The sequence below is a fragment of the Chiloscyllium plagiosum genome, chromosome 31 (genome assembly GCF_004010195.1).
Source record: "Chiloscyllium plagiosum isolate BGI_BamShark_2017 chromosome 31, ASM401019v2, whole genome shotgun sequence".
NCBI classification, from domain to species: domain Eukaryota; kingdom Metazoa; phylum Chordata; class Chondrichthyes; order Orectolobiformes; family Hemiscylliidae; genus Chiloscyllium; species Chiloscyllium plagiosum.
This window is the reverse complement of record NC_057740.1, coordinates 11,337,624-11,353,833: the sequence shown is the minus strand read 5'-3', so window position 1 is coordinate 11,353,833 and position 16,210 is coordinate 11,337,624. Positions and strand designations below refer to the sequence as shown.

The window sequence follows — 16,210 nt, the reverse complement described above, 5'->3', positions numbered from 1 at the left end:
ATTCCCACCCTGGTGCCCCATAGCTGCTCCAGGACAATTTTCTCGTACAGGGTCAACAGACAGAGGTTCCTATTGACACGAATTACGATGGTAGATTATCATATGAAATCCTGAAAGCAGGTTTTAGGGGGTTCAGCACCTAACCACAGAATTATTCCTAGTGGCATGTGCTACTGAACAGAGCAATTTGAGGATTCAGCCATCGGGCACATGGTTGGAGAACTGATGTAGGAAGAAGGGCATCAGAATTCAAAGGCATCAAGATTGGTACAGGTTCCACTTGGCAAGGATAAGATGTTGGAGTCGAACATTTTCAGAACCAGCACCAGAAGGGACGTTAGCTAGTGCTGTTAAAAGGGTTTAAAATAGATTACAAAAGAGAATCCTGATGCTGCAATCCAGGGCCGATTCATGGTTCCAGGTATTTTAGCTACTATGAACAGAATACTACTTTCTAAAAGGGTTACCAAGTCACAACGACCAGCATTACATAACCCATGGCCTTCCTCCATGTTCTCCTCAGCCTCTAACATACCAAACTGTGCTTCTTTTGTGCCCTAAGCCCAACTCACAGCTGCACCTGACCACTTCCAAGGATTCTGGTTTCTCAACACCCTGAATAGTAAATGATAATTTTGTTCTGGTATTGTCCTGGTGGTCTCTTTCAGTCCATGTTATGGAACCTTCCTTTATGAAACCATATCATTTCCCTTGGTTATGGTTGTTGGTGCTACTTCTTCTTGAAGTTCAGAGAAAGTGAGGACTGCAGATGCTGGAGGTCAGAGTTGAAGAGCGTGATGCTAAAAAAGCACAGCAGGTCAGGAAGCTTCCGAGAAGCAGGGGAAATCGACTTTTCGGGCATAAGCCCCGATGAAGGGCTTATGCCAGAAACATCAATTCTCCTGCACCTCATATGCTGTCTGACCAGCTGTGCTTTTCCATCTCTCCTTGAAGGTACACGGTTATCCTTAAAATGGCCAGACCTCAAATTGTGAAAGAGAAATTTAAATAGAACATGCACAGTGTGTCACCCTAGTATGCCAAAATTCTTAGATGTGGTAGAATTGAGCTTTTTTTTCCCATTGTCTGAATCCCAAGGCAAATTCATTTTGCAACAGAGCACATACTTTAAAACAAATTGTAAAAAGAAATCAGTAATCCCTACATTGTTTCCTCCAAAGTCCTTTGGCAATTTGATGTTGTCACTTATAAGATCTGAACAACATGAGTTATTTTTATCCTCGATCTCAGTTTTCTGAAAAATTGCACTTGAATTAAACTTTTGTATGCTTCATACAAAAGAAAGATTTCCAAAGTTAACAGCATACTCTGGTCATCAAGAATATTTTTATAAGTGCTCTTTAACCATCACAATTTCATAAGCACGAATGTCATGTCTCTCAGTAGTAGTCATAACATCAGCATGAATTTGTTTTGGCACAGTGGAATCCTACATTAGACAGGATGATGTCTAACTCACCAGTGGTGCAGTAAAGCTGACGTTCGGGTTGTTCTGTATTTCCCACAGTCCTTCATTGAATCCTTTCCTCTTGTTTGGTTTCCCATATTTGTCTTTGTATTTTTCGAAAAGGAAAATATCTTTTGGTCCCAAAAATGCACTGGATAACCAAAACAAAAAGAAACAAACTAAAATTATATGTAGTTTAAAGAATCAGTGTGAGCTTCACAAAATTACTTATGCACACATTCCAAAAATCCCAAATTCTGTCATTATTTGTTGGTGAAAACTTAGTAGGGAGAGATTCACATGTATGAAATCTGAAGAATGGCAAATTAAAGAATATTTTCCCCAAGTAATTTTCCTTCTTTTTTCAGTTTTGCTTGATTGACTACCAAAAACAAAGTATTTGATTAGAGATTACTTTTTAGAACCGTACTGGAGAGCATCGCAAGTAATGATACTTGTTTGACTTGTTTGACCTTCTGATCAACCCTAAATCAATTATCTTATTAAATACTGCATCCAAATGAGCACCAGACTATTTGAAACCTGTTTTCCCTTGGCATAACAAAGGGTCATTCTTGAATACAAAGCATCATGCTGATGAGAAATTAGATTGAAAACTAAAACAAAATGCACCCTTATAAGCAAATGAAGATCCAATATTATGATTGGTCATATATTACACAGCTACTGCAAGGCAGAGATACATACGTTTCGTGAGTGCCATAGAAAAAAATTGGATATTTATTTGATGGTGGTTTCACAGCTCCCTCTGCAACATCATCAATCTATAATAGAAAATATGGAATTAATAAACAAAAGAAAAATCCATTAACACCAAGTTTCCAACACAACTAGTTAATTTTACATGTGTGGAACACACATGTCCAAACACTTGTTTAGGTCATAAAAGAGAATTTCATCATACAAAATTATCTGCACATTATTTATTAGAAAACAAAGTTTGCAGCATAATCAGTAATAATAATAATAATAATAATAATAATAATAAGTTAACAACTCCTTTTTGGAATCTACTGATTGCTATAATTTATTATTTCAGTGGTGGCTTCTGTACTTTTTCCTAAGCTCCCATTTCTCCCCTTCGTTTAAGCATCCACCTCCTGTTCTCTTTTCGCAGGCAAGCTGACTGCTCAACCAAATAGTATAAAATATATAATCAAAATGATGATATTCACAGGATTTTGATTTGTTTCCAAAGCACTGTTTCTAACCTTGCATCAACATTTAACAAGACACAAACTTGGCTCCTGGGAAACATGTTTCAGTACATCAAGGTGGAAGACTTGCATTTATATATCATCTTTTAAAGATATCAATGTCCCAAAGTGCTTTACTGCCAATAAAGTGATTTTGAAGTACAGTTACTGCTATATTGTACAGAAATGCAGTAGCCAACTTTGTACTGAATAAGGTCGATCAAATCACAGAGAAATAGATGACAAGTGGCCATGTCCCTACCACTGAGCCAGAGTGCCCTGACTCAAGATCCACCCAGTCCAGGTGGTGTGTAATAGCATTTCTAAACAGGTTAATTTAAAAAAGTCTCTTTCTGATTAGTGATGTTTCAAGGATAAATATTGGTTAGAACACAGGAAGTGATGCAACAAGTTGGCTACCCAGCTAAATCCAAAAGGTACCAGAAGAAACTTTATTGCATTTCTTCATTTCCATTTTTTAATTCTGGCCTGTTACATAAAGATAAAACTAGTAACTCTCCTAATCCAAAGAAATTACCACGGCCTGTTGATCACAGTTCAAACAACTAATACAATCACCATTTACTGGCTTTAATTCTTTCCTGTTTTAACTGGTCAAATTTATTGGTGTTTAAGTTTTCCCATCTGCTGCACAGATGCATCATAACACATCTGAACAAGTTGATAAAAAACAGCTACTAAAAAAAACATGCAGTGGTAGAGCACAGACATACTGCAACATTGCACACAGCTGCCAGTACACATCATCAGATAGTATAAAACAAACACAGAAAATGTTGGAGAAACTCAGCAGGTCTGGCTGCATCTGTGAAGAGAGAATCAGAGTTAACATTAAGTCTGGAATGAATCTTCTTCAAAACTCTGGACTTGTTGGACTCAAAATGATAACTCCTCCTCGCTACACAGGAGCTACCAGACCTGCTGAGTTTCTCCAGCAATTTCTGTGTTGTTTCTGATTTCCAACATCTGCAGTATTTTGCTTTTATCACCAGGTAATAAAACTGATTTGATGTTGGTTCATCAGGAAGGTCTACTAACCAAGAAGTATACAAAACACACATACACAGGATCAGAGTTTCCAGGAAGGCCTGGAAAATACAATAATATTTTTTCTATTAACGACATGTAACCAGACTACAAAGTAATATTTATCAGCTATTAGGACTTTGCTAAATTCAACTGCAGCAATTAAACTGGGACTTCTTTCCTAGCCTTTCTGAATATTAGTCAGAAGCTGCAAGCACAAAGAAAACATGAGCCTCTAACCTGCATCAAACACAAGCCGACAGCTCTATTCTCAAAATAGAATGAAATTAAGATAATCTATATTCAAGGACATAAAATTGCCTGAAAGAGTGGTGAAGTAGATTCAATAATAACTTGCTAAAAAGGACTGCATCAATACTTGGAGGAAAAGATAAACAGGAGACAGAACAAAGTAATACAACTAACTAATTGGATACTGCTTTCAAAGAGCTGGCACGGGCACAAATGTATTGAATAGTTTCCTCGCACAGTGTATTCAATGATTCAAACTTTAGATCTCTTTTTGTTTTAAATTCAAGTTAGTCTTTTATTGGGAACAGTATATTACCACTTGGCTAAATGGAACTTTAACAAACTGACCTGAAGTTCAAGTGTAACCTTGATGTGTCCTTTCACTCTACACAGAACATGTTATACAGTGTTTTACAGATTAGTGCCTTGAAATAGTCTCATTACATGTACAGTTTTATTTAACATTTTAGTTATTTTAGCTATTTTTAAAATCAGTGTTCACTGATCCTCAATTACTCTCAATGGATTTTCAAGCAATTAACTGGAAATAAATATACACCTGTCTTTAACAACACATAGGAGAGGATCACAGTGCTGAACAAAATGTGTGCTTCAAGCCTTGGGTACAAGTTTCCTCTGGCAGTGCAATTATGTTTCGTTATTATTCCTCTGTCCAAATATCCCAAGTGATCTCATGAGAAGACAGCAAGCATCCCACGTATTATTTCAAATGATCTCAGGTACAACAACTGATTTAAAGTAAGTCATAGCGTCCTAGAGCACATAGGCAGGCCTTTTGGCCTAAACTGGTCCATGCCGACCAAAATGTCCATCCACGCTAACCCCAGTTACCTGCACTTGGCCCATATTCTTCTAAACTATGGATTTGTTCAAATGCCTTTTAAATGCTGTTAATGTACCTGCCTCAAGCACAACCATTGGCGGCTCATTCCATATGCGTACCACCCTCTGTGTAAAAAAAGTTGCCCCTCAGATTCCCTTTTATTCTTTCCCCTCTAACTTTAAATTGATGCCCTCTAGTCCTCGATTCCCCAACCTTAGGAAAACGACTGAGTGCACTCACCTGTTCCATGCCTCTCATGATCTTATACACTTCTATAAGATCCCCCTCAGTCTCGTCCGCTCTAAAGAAAAAAAGTCCTAGTTTGTCCAACCTCTCCTTATAACTCAGATCATGGAGTCCCTGGCAACATTCTTGTAAATTTCTTTTGCACTCTTTCCAGCTTAATAACAGCTTATATAGCAACGTGACTAAAACAGAACACAATACTCCAATTGTGGCCTCACCAACATCCTGTACAACTGCAACATAACTTCCCGCTACGATACTCGATGCCCTGACTGATGAAAGCTAGTGCGCCAAAAGCCTTCTTCACTGTCCTGTCTACCTGGGACTTCACTCTCAGAGAACAGTGCACCTGAACTCCAAAGTGCCTCTGTTCCAATACACTCCTTAAGGCCCTACCATTCACCATGAAACTGCTACTTGATCTGACTTTCCAAAATGCAAAAGCTTACACTTATCTATGTTCAACTCCATTTGCCATTTCTTCCCCAGCTGATCAAAGTCCTGCTGCAATTTCTGATAACCTTCCTCACTGTTTACACAACCACCTATTTTAGTGTCATCTGAAAAATTACTAATCATGCCTTGCACATTCTCAACAAAATCATTGATATAAATAACAAACAATAATGGGGCCAGCACATGGCCAAGTACTCCATTAGTCACAAGCCTCCAGTCCAACAAGCATCCTTCCGCTATTACCTTCTGCTTCCTTCCATCAAGTCAACTGCGTATTCAATTTGCCAGCTCCCCCTAAATTCAATGTGACCTAACCTTCCAGAGCAGCCAATCATACGGAAATTTATCAAAGGTCTTATTGAAATCCACACAGACGACGTCTATTGCCCTGCCCTCATCAACCTTCCTGGTCAATGCAAAGAACTTTAACAAATTTGTGAGTCATGATCTCCCATGCACAAAGCCATGCTAACTGCTCCTAATCAAATGTATTTCCTGTCTTTCCAAATGCATGTATTATTTTATCTCTCAGAATCTTCTCAAATAACTTGCACACCACAGACGTTAGGCTTACTGGTCTATTTTTCCCTGTTTTTTTCTTGGCAGCCTTTCTTGAATAAGGGCACAACATTCACTATCTTCCTGTCTTCTGGGACCTCATTCGGGCCGAATGATGATGCAAAAATACTTGCTAGGACCAGGAGATTTATCCATCTTCATACATTGTAACAGGTCCAACTCTTCCGCTACTGTGATATGAACTGTCCCCAAGATAACACTACTAACTTTCCCAAGTTTTCATGTCTTCTCTACAGCAGAGAGAGGAGACCTTGAGACCTTGGCCATCTCCAGTGGTTTACTTAGATGACTTACTTACTTACAGTGTGGAAACAGGCCCTTCGGCCCAACAAGTTCACACCAACCCTCCGAAGAGCAACCCACCCAGACCCATTCCCCTACATTTACTCCTTCACCTAACACTACAGGCAATTTAGCATGGCCAATTCACCTAACCTGCACATTTTTGGACTGTGGGAGGAAACTGGAGCACCCAGAGGAAACCCACGCAGACGCGGGGAGAATGTGCAAACTCCACACAGACCAGTTGCCTGAGGCGTGAATTGAACCCGGGTCTTTGGCACTGTGAGGCAGTAGTGCTGTCCACTGTGGTCCTTGAGGAGTCCTATTCTCTCTCTAGTTATTTTTTTTCCCTTCAGTAAACTTAAAAGAACCTCTTTAGATTCACTCTACTCTTTTCAGCCAAGGCTCTCTCATGCCCCCTTTTCGCCATCCTGTTTTCCTTCTTCAGTAAACTCCTGTATCCACTATATATGTCCAGAGATTCTCTTGATCTCAGCTGCCTGTACCGGAGCCATACCTCCTTTTTTTCCTGATCAAAGTCTCAACATCTCTTGTCATCCAGGATCAAGTCTCGTGATCTTAGTTATTATAGTTTCAGGGATGCTACAACTAACTTCAAAGTCAGGGAGAAACATTACTTATTTTAATATATACATTTTCACAAAGCTCTTGACTTTGCACATTATCCAATACTCCTAGCTGGAAAATCTATTGAAGTGTTGTTTTCCTTCTTCCTCCATGTCAGTGAAAAGACAGAAAAACTAGGAAAGCTTAAATGAACGAACTTTAACAAGATAGATTTAGGTTCCCTGAGCTTAAACAAAATCAAACAAAAAATGACTACTGCTTTACAAACAACAGCAGATCATCTTGCTGAAATTAAAAAGAATTGCAACAGAGAATTTAACCCTTGTTAGAGATCTTGAACTAATCTTCAAAAATTTTGGTTTCCCTGTCTGTTAATTTCCACCCACATTTGTTTTAAACCATAAGTGTTTTATCTGGCTTAATCATGAATTAGGCATTTGGCATTTCTGAAACCGTATAATTTAAGTTGCATAGTAGAGGTGTACTAAAATAAATAGCTATTTTCTGTTAATGAGAAAACATGGTGTGAATTGCTTTTGTACTGAATACTGTCAGTCAGGAAAATTAGTCAACTTGGTGGTCTGATTGAGATTTTAAACATTTTGTGACTGTTTGTTGAACAATAGTGCATTTTTCCAGTTAAATCATGATAACTATCACAACTTCAGACAAGTGGCTCAGGGATTGAATGTTGAAATTGTAGGTAGAGTGACAATCCAATGAACTACTGTGACCTGGATTACATTAACCTTCTTGAGTGTTGATGGTGTTGCATTCACAAAAGGCAAGAGGTGTGGAGTATTGTAACACATTCCTGCCTAATGCATTGTCAATCAATAGTGGACAGGTTTGGGGAGTTAGGAGGATAGACAGTTGCTACAGAATTCTTTGAGCATTTCTTATAACCAGTGTTTTTACAGCTGGTCCAATTTAGTTTCTGATCAATGAATAATTGCAAGGTTGTTGACGATGGGCAAATTCAGAGAAAGGTATGCCATTGAGTATAATGGAGTACAGACATAACAATTATTAAGAATTAACTCAAAATTATTCAGACCTTGATCAGGTTATTAATTGCTAATTCTGATTAATTTGCATGTTCTGAGATGTACTGTATTTGGATAGAAAGCTATGCAAATAACAAAAAGGAAATAAATGAAGTGCAAATCAACCAAGACTTTAAATTTATTACCAACAGCTATGTTTCAAGTTTGGTCAGACTGTTTACTGAAAGCTGCAGCTGGCAGGGACCAGTTTACCACCAGATAATCAACAAAAGTTACTTGCAAATACAAAACTTTCTCTCGATGTTATCAGAACAAAGAAAGTACTACACAATATTGTAAATTGACAGCTGGCAGGTTAAATTTTTAAAACATGCTAAATAGCAAATATAAATGGCTGTCTGAAAGCAAATACTGCTGTTAGTAAGAGTTTCACAATTTAATAAGCGTATTGCTACAACAGTAACAGGCATATTCTGACAGTGAATGTCGAGAACTGATTATCAATAACAAATTGCAGGAATGAACAAATTCTATTCTGAGTCAGAAGACCTTCTGTAGCATGTTGTGTGCCTAGACAGACATGGAGTCAAAACAGTTGCCAAATATTCATACCAAAAGTAGTATCCAGAGTCCGCACTGAGAGGAGATGGAAATGACAGCACAAGGAGCTCCATTGCGTAGTATCACAGTGAAGGCAATCCTCCTAAAATGAATTTACGATTCATGTGGTTGTATTTCAGGAAGCACAAATGTAAGGAGAGGCAAATAAAATGACAATTTTGTTATAAGAGGAAGTTCTTTTCCAATGAAAAATGTTCAAGAAATATTTTTCCAATCAAAAAGATTGCCATTCATACAACCAAATTTAGCATAACAATACTAGAAGTCAAAAGACTTGATAGTCTCATTTGGAAGGGGTAAGCAAATTTGCTTTTAGATCCTTCTTTTGTCCCTCCTTTTAACTTGAATCATAACTGTATCAACTTGGCTTTTCTTCCTGTTTCAAGTTTATGCATCACCAAATAGCTTCAGCTGAGTTCAACCTAACAGTAATTGCCACTAACTGTGACCAGTGTCATTTGCAATGACAGGAATGGAGCACACCTTAAAAGTTAAATACCAAAATTCTGTTTGCTAAAATATCAATTCAAGCTTGCTCATTTGGAGGCAATAGAATTCCAAGGGATAAAGATTACCTTAGATAAATAATTTTATAACAAACTTTAAACAGCTACATTTGAACAAGCAGGTGAGTGCACTGGAGAGGTTCTTTCAATTTTGTTTTGCACATGCTTATTTTTTGTTTGACCTTACCAACCTAAAAACATTGTAGGCAACATTTCCATCTATCTGAATTGTGTATGAAATCTGCCAATATATTTACTCTACCACAATATGTGGGTTGAACTGTTACTTAAATCTATGTAGATTCAGTCTAAGCTACCTCTGGTATACAACTGTTTTGTGTTTGAGCAATATGGCATCTACCGAATGCCCATTATTTTTTCCCCCACTTTCCTTTCTAAACATGCTGCGGCAAAAAAAAGTTTAGATTTCATTCTTGCCTATGTTTAAGCCATATCTCTTTACATTCCAACAGTTATTAGACTTTTGCATTGGCTCTGCAGCTTTGGGATGTCAGGTCATTGTGAAAGATGCTATATACATACAATTTTGTTCCTCTGTTATAGTGATTATATCATAAACCCCAGTGGCAACTTCTGCAATAAACTCATCTCAATTATTGTAATGCTCCTTGTATTAACACCTGAGCATTTAAACAGCATGCTAGTATGGTCTGCTGATCGGTCTCTATTGATGTCATGGTACTGCCATTTTATGGTGTCATATTAGCTCGCTTTTTCATAATTTTTAAAATTTCACCTCGAAACAGACTCCGTATTATCCTTAAAATGGCCAGATCATTGTTTTAAAAAGAGAAACATGAACACAGCCTGACATCCTACAATGCCTGAACAAATGGGCATACTGGAAGTTGTGCTCCTTTTCTTTTGCTTAGACCCAAGGCAAGTTAATTTTGTAACAAAAGGACATATACTTTAAAAGGAATTGCAAAATAAAATTCGGCATTTCCCAGAGTGCTTCTTCCATGATCCATTTGGCATTTTGATGCTGTCATTTCACTTTTAAAAATTCTGTTGCATTTGTCTCTCCTAGTTTTCGAAGTGCTGTATCTCTCATTGCAACAGCCAAATTAGCTGGTTTCCCTTATCAAATTGGTAGAATTCTCATTGATCCTTAAAAATTATTCTATATTTTAAAATCATTTTCGTTCGGAGCCATAAATGGAGAACTAAGGGCAACCTTTGGACTGTGAGCAGCAGCTTGTTTAAAACAAAAAAAAGACCATCAACGAACTGTTACTTATTCACGAGGCCAGACCTGAAAGTTAAATACAAGTTGTTTCTTGTTAACATGTGTTTTCTCAATGCTTCAACTTCAGAGAGGACTGATGGTCAGATGGCAGATGTTGAATGTTAACTGGGATCTCAGAAGAAGACGAGTCTAACAAAGGCAGGCCAGATTTTGAACTGATTTTTGGACTGAGTCAGAAGAATTGTGCCTACAAAAGACAGGTCAGAGGTTTGATTGTTCCATGGTTATTCTCCTATTATCAACTGATTAAAAGTTTGGAGAATCTCAGTCAGAAGAATTAAATTAATATTCCTCAGAGCCTACTGGAAGATGCATATCATATACAACAAAGACATAGGAGCAGAATTGGGCCATTTAGCCAGAGGTCTGCTCAGTCATTTGATCACAGCTGATAGGTTTCTCAACTTGATTCTCCTACCTTCTCCCTATAACCTTTAATTCCTTTACCAATCAAGAACCTACCTATCCTTGGTGACTGTCTTAAATACATGCAATGACTTTGCATTTAAGGCCTTCTACAGCAACATGTTCCAATGATTCACCACACTCTAGCTAAAGAAATTCCTCATCTCAGTTCTAATGGGTTGTCCATTCACTCGGAGGCTGTGCCCTCGGGTCATAAGCTCTTACAAATGATAGAATGCCTAGTGTGGAAGTCAGTCATTCAGCCCAACAAAACCACACCAACCTTCCGAATAGCATCTTCTCCCCACCACCCCACCCATCCACCTCCCCCCACCATCCCGCCCTATCCCTGTAATCCTGCACTTCCCATGGCTAATCCACCTAACCTACACACCCCTGGACACTATGAGCAATTTAGCATAGCCAATCCACCTAACTTGCATATCTTTAGACTGTGGGAGAAAACAGGGAGCATGTGCAAATGCCACACAGGCACCCAAGGCTGGAATTGCACCCCAGTCCCTGGTGCTGTGATGAAGTAGTGTCCCATCTTTTCTACTAGTGGAAACTTCATCTTTTATGCAAAATAGACCTCTCAGTATTCTATAAGTTTTAAATGCGAACCCTCTCATCCTAACTCCATCCAGTGCAGACTCTAATCCTCATACGCCAAGCCCTTCATTCCAGTGATCATTCTCGTGAACCCGTCATCAGAAACCATACAAGATATAATCCTATATGCCTGTGATTTTATGGCTCGAGTATGTTTCAATGAACTGGCAAGTTATCATTCAATCTTTTTGTTTTCCTTCCGATTTATCCCTAAACAGTGTCTGTTCATCTGTGTTTGAGACAGAGTGGGGGCTAGAATCAAGAAAGACAGGGTTTAAACCATAGACAAAATTAGATTTTTTTTGTTAAACTTTGCTCGATTAAAGTTACAGTATTGTTAAAATTGTTGTTAAGTCTTTGTTTAAGCTCTAAACCTGTTGTTTAGTATCAATGATTCATTAAGTTTGAGACAGGTTGTTCAAAAACTCTGGTTAGCAACCGTGGAGGTCATTTTTTAGGATCTTTGAAGGTTCTAATTTCACCATGCTACAACACACAATACCTAACTCTAATGCAGATAGGGAGGCTGACATGATATTGCTCCCCATCTCCATGTCATAACATGAGTTCAACCTCTCCGCGATGAGAATGCGTATAGGGTATAAGCAGGTAGGGAAAGAGTTGAGTTGAGTTTTGCGAAACAAGAGGTTCAGCTGAGCATGACTCAGATCAGATAAGAACTTTCAGTTAACAATGAGGTGTTGGAGGTAAGGGTAATGGGTTAACAAGATGGAAAAGCATTCATTTAACAATATTGGAAGCATTCAGTATGGAAGTCAGTTTAACAAGGTGAAATGTACTCATTATGTGAAGCCAGTTAAGATTAAGATAATTCACTGTGTAACAGCAGATGGCTTTATTGTTGCTTGGCGCAGTAAGCAGGATCTAAATAGTTACGATCAGATGGTGTCAGGGATCGCCCAGAACATCGGTATCTCGAGATGGATGGACCCATAAGGTAAGATTTTAAACCTTAGTGCCTCTCGATTTTCCAGCACACCGGCATTGGTCCCCACATGCGATTGCTCTCTATTGTAGAGATTCCTCGAACGGTAATTAGTTTAGTCGAACGTACGCTGACAAACAGAGGTTTCAATCCTCTGTGCTGCATGGGGTGGGGGTGGGGGTGTCTGATTGAGGTTCGAGTCTGCTGAGTGGGTTTAAGCAGGATTCGAGCCCCTGTGAGGAGTAAAGTGAGAAAGGGGTTAAAGTCCCCTAGTGGCAAAATTTGAGGCTCTGCAGATCTTTGTTCTGGGGGAAAGAGAGTGGTTTGTACTGCGGCGCTACATGGTCTGCTGCGAGGGTGTTCTCTTTTTATAAGTGTAATTTTGGAGAGAGGATGAAAAACAAAGCGAGAAACACACATTAAATATTGCACTAATACTTGGGTTGAAGAATGCAAATTTCAATATATATTGTGCCATGCTGTGAGTGTTTGATATTTAAAAATTTTGGTTTGTTAAAATATTGATTCAGAAAATCCTTTTAAGTAACTGTTTTGCTTTGTTTGAATCAGGATCGCAATCCAATATGTTTGTGGGCCAGGTTTTGTTTTTACATTTAAAATGGACATAATGTTGTACAATTTGAAATTATCAAACTTGTAATCTTAAAACAAATTGATTTAGTGTCTTGTGCCTGATTTGTTTGAAATTCTACAGTGCCCATTTAAAAACACAATTGGGCCAGTGGTCATGTTTTTGCCAGATGAGAGTATTGCATTAAAATATCTTTGCTGGTGTGGTTTTAATGCAGACTGCTCACAAAAAAAAAGAGTGCTTTTTGAGTTTAATGCTTTAAGATTTTAGAGAATATGAGAAATTAAGGCTGAGCTGTTTCAGTTCTGTTAATTATTAAGACTTCATTGGCCCCCTTCATATTGCAAATTCAAACAATGTTGATCTCTACCAGAGTTGCCACTGTAATTCCGACTGTTTTATTTGGGAAATTTCATTTGGAGAACAGATTTTAAAATATTCAGTATTTGTTTCCCACATTTATTTGAGAATTAAATCTGAATTGAAACTGCCTCTTCAATTGCTAAAGCACAGGAAATATTCTGTTGTTTTCTTGCTGTTCTAGATTTTGGAAATACTTTTCCTGACAGCTTTCACATTAGCCAAATATTAATTTGTTAAAGGAAAATAATTTTTGAATAACCTGATTGGGGTCTCCTGAGGGTTTGATTTTAGGTCCGCTGATTGTAATTGACTGAATTGTTTCGGCAATACAATTTAGAAGTTTATGGATTGTATAAAACTTGATAACGTCATAAATAGTGAACAGAGTTATAGACTTCAAGAATTCAAAGAAGGGTGAAATAGGCAGACACAATTTAGGGTAGTTAAATGTGTAACTGTCTTCATACTGATAACCACCTTGACAAGAGAGGAATGAGACAGGAAATACAAAGATACTTTCAGCAGCTAACATAGTCTCTAGACTTTTTCCATTCACAGGTAAAGCATGCTTTCGGACCACCGCCCACCCCCCCACCACCTGATCCAACAGATTCAATCAGCTCCCCAGTCTTGAGCATGAAAAGTGAAGAAGTTAACAACAGTGAAGAGGAGGTCAGTACGCTTTTGTCAGTGGCCTTCCTGCAGACATTAAACCATGTGAGCTTTACCTTGTCTTTCAATCATTTAAGGGATATGAAGGTTCAATGATCAAGCTAACATCAAAATAGCCAGTTGGCTTTGTTACATTTAACAGCAGAGAGGGAGCAGAAGCAGCAAAGAATGCTGCATTCATCTAGCCTGCGGCTGCTGCACTGCATACACACACACACACACACTCTCCATCTGAAGCATTTCCAGAAGGAAGGTAATCTCGTCAATTTTGTTAAGTATTTAACTGCCCTTATCCAAGGATTCAGATTTCTCTGAAGAGCGATGCAAGGACAGACTGGATTTTGTTTTCAGGTTGGATTTTACTGAAGGAGATTTTTGGAAAACCGGCTCATTTCCACTCAACTTGGAGGGGATGGAGTGGTCGCTAAGGACTGTGGATTTAAGAACTTTACTGATGATTCTTCAAACTCTAATTACTGTAACGAACGAGTAATTTTTGTTGTTATAATTATTGTATGCAGTGTGTCAATAACTTGCTTAAATACTGGCTGTCAGTCTTATGAAAGCTGGTAGTGCCATCTCGGTGGTTATCATGAATTGATAAAGGAGGGAATGAGAATGTGTCTAGGCTATAAGCAGGAAGGGAAAGAGTTGAGTTTTGTGAAACAAGACGTTCAGCTGAGCATGACTCATAGCAGATAAGAACTTTCAGTTAACAATGGGGTGCTGGAGGCAAGGGCAATAGGTTAACAAGGTGGAAAAACATTATGTAGAACCATTTACCATATTGGAAGCATTCCGTATGTATGGTCAGTTTAACAAGCTGAAAAATATTCATTATGTGAAGCCAGTTAAGATTAAGAACATTCATTGTGTAACAGCAGATGGCTTAATCACTGCTATTGACACTCGCTGATTATAACGGTCACCCAATCAATATGCACGTTGCCTTATCTGGATGCTCCTCCCTGTAAAATGACTATATAATTCATTGAGAAACTGCTGTGCAAGAGAGAAGATCAAGAACTCATGTTCCTGTGCACGTGGGCGATCGTTCTCTCTCCTTCCAGGGCGCGGAATAAAGATGAAGGAGGTCGAACTATTCTGTGTCTCCGAGCGTTTTGCTTCAACTGAGGGGGAAACGGGTTGACAATACCGATAGTACTAGTTAATTTCCCTATGAGGACATCGGCCCCAAATTTGTGGAATCCATCCTCTTAATTTACAGGTCCAGTCACAGAACTGGTCCCAATGTTAGCTACATTTAAAGTTCCTGAAGAAGGGCTTACGCCCGAATGGTCGATTCTCCTGTTCCTTTGATGCTGCCTGACCTGCTGCGCTTTTCTAGCAACACATTTTTAAGCTCTGATCTCCAGCATCTGCAGTCCCCACTTTCTCTTACATTTAAAGTCATCCATTATGCACCACTACTTCAACTCTGCATTCACTTGAACCATTTTCTGTTTATATATTCACCAACGCATTACTTTCTAATAATATTTGAGGTCCTTTCCTAGCTCCTGAAACTGAGCCTATATGAACTCAAGACTGTTTGTAACTATGTCAGTGATTTCAAAATGGGTTATAACTTCAGGATCTGGCCAACGATCAAGCAGATGCCCTACATTCATTTAATTACGCTTTCTAACCCTTGTTACCTCACCCCATGCAACTAAGTATCTCAATGCCATGGATTTGCACTTAATATGCTCCTTATAAGTTAAATCATCCTTACTGCTGTTTGCCACTCCATTGTTCACCCTCTGTAGCTACTTAATGACTATCCTGTAACAGGGCACTCAAATAACACAGCTTCCCAAATGCACAGCAGTGGTGGGTGAAAATTGACATACAACTATACTGTCACAACAGAAAATAATCAATTTGAAGTGCATGTTAATTGACTGATACCTGCCTCCAGTCACTTAGAGTCATAGAGATGTGCAGCATGGAAACAGACTTCTGAAGTCAAATCACATTAATACTGGTGTTCTCAGGGAAACCAACTCATTCAGCGCAACTGTGACCAAACTGAACTCCTATAGCAATAAACAACTTGCATTTGCTTTGCTCTTCTAGACCAGAAACCCAGGTCATTTCTGGGGATTTGGATTTGAATCCAATGGCAAATGGTGGAATTTAAATTCAATAATAATCTGGAAATAAGAATCTAATGATGACCATGAAACCATTGCCAACTGTCAGTGGAAAAAAACAATTTGGTTTGATAATGTCTT

The 16,210-nt window shown here is 38.5% G+C and overlaps 1 protein-coding gene across 3 annotated transcripts in view; it reads right to left on the bottom strand.

Annotated features, from left to right (window-relative positions):
* hdgfl2 (HDGF like 2) overlaps positions 1 to 16,210 on the bottom strand; it is a 61,390-nt gene that overhangs the window by 33,303 nt on the left and 11,877 nt on the right. For all 3 annotated transcript variants that reach the window (XM_043720963.1, XM_043720964.1, XM_043720966.1), the window contains exons 2-3: positions 2,177 to 2,253; positions 1,481 to 1,619 (exon numbers count right to left, since the gene is read on the bottom strand). In XM_043720963.1, the coding sequence (XP_043576898.1) occupies positions 1,481 to 1,619; positions 2,177 to 2,253 (216 nt within the window). The remainder of the gene's footprint in view (positions 1 to 1,480; positions 1,620 to 2,176; positions 2,254 to 16,210) is intronic.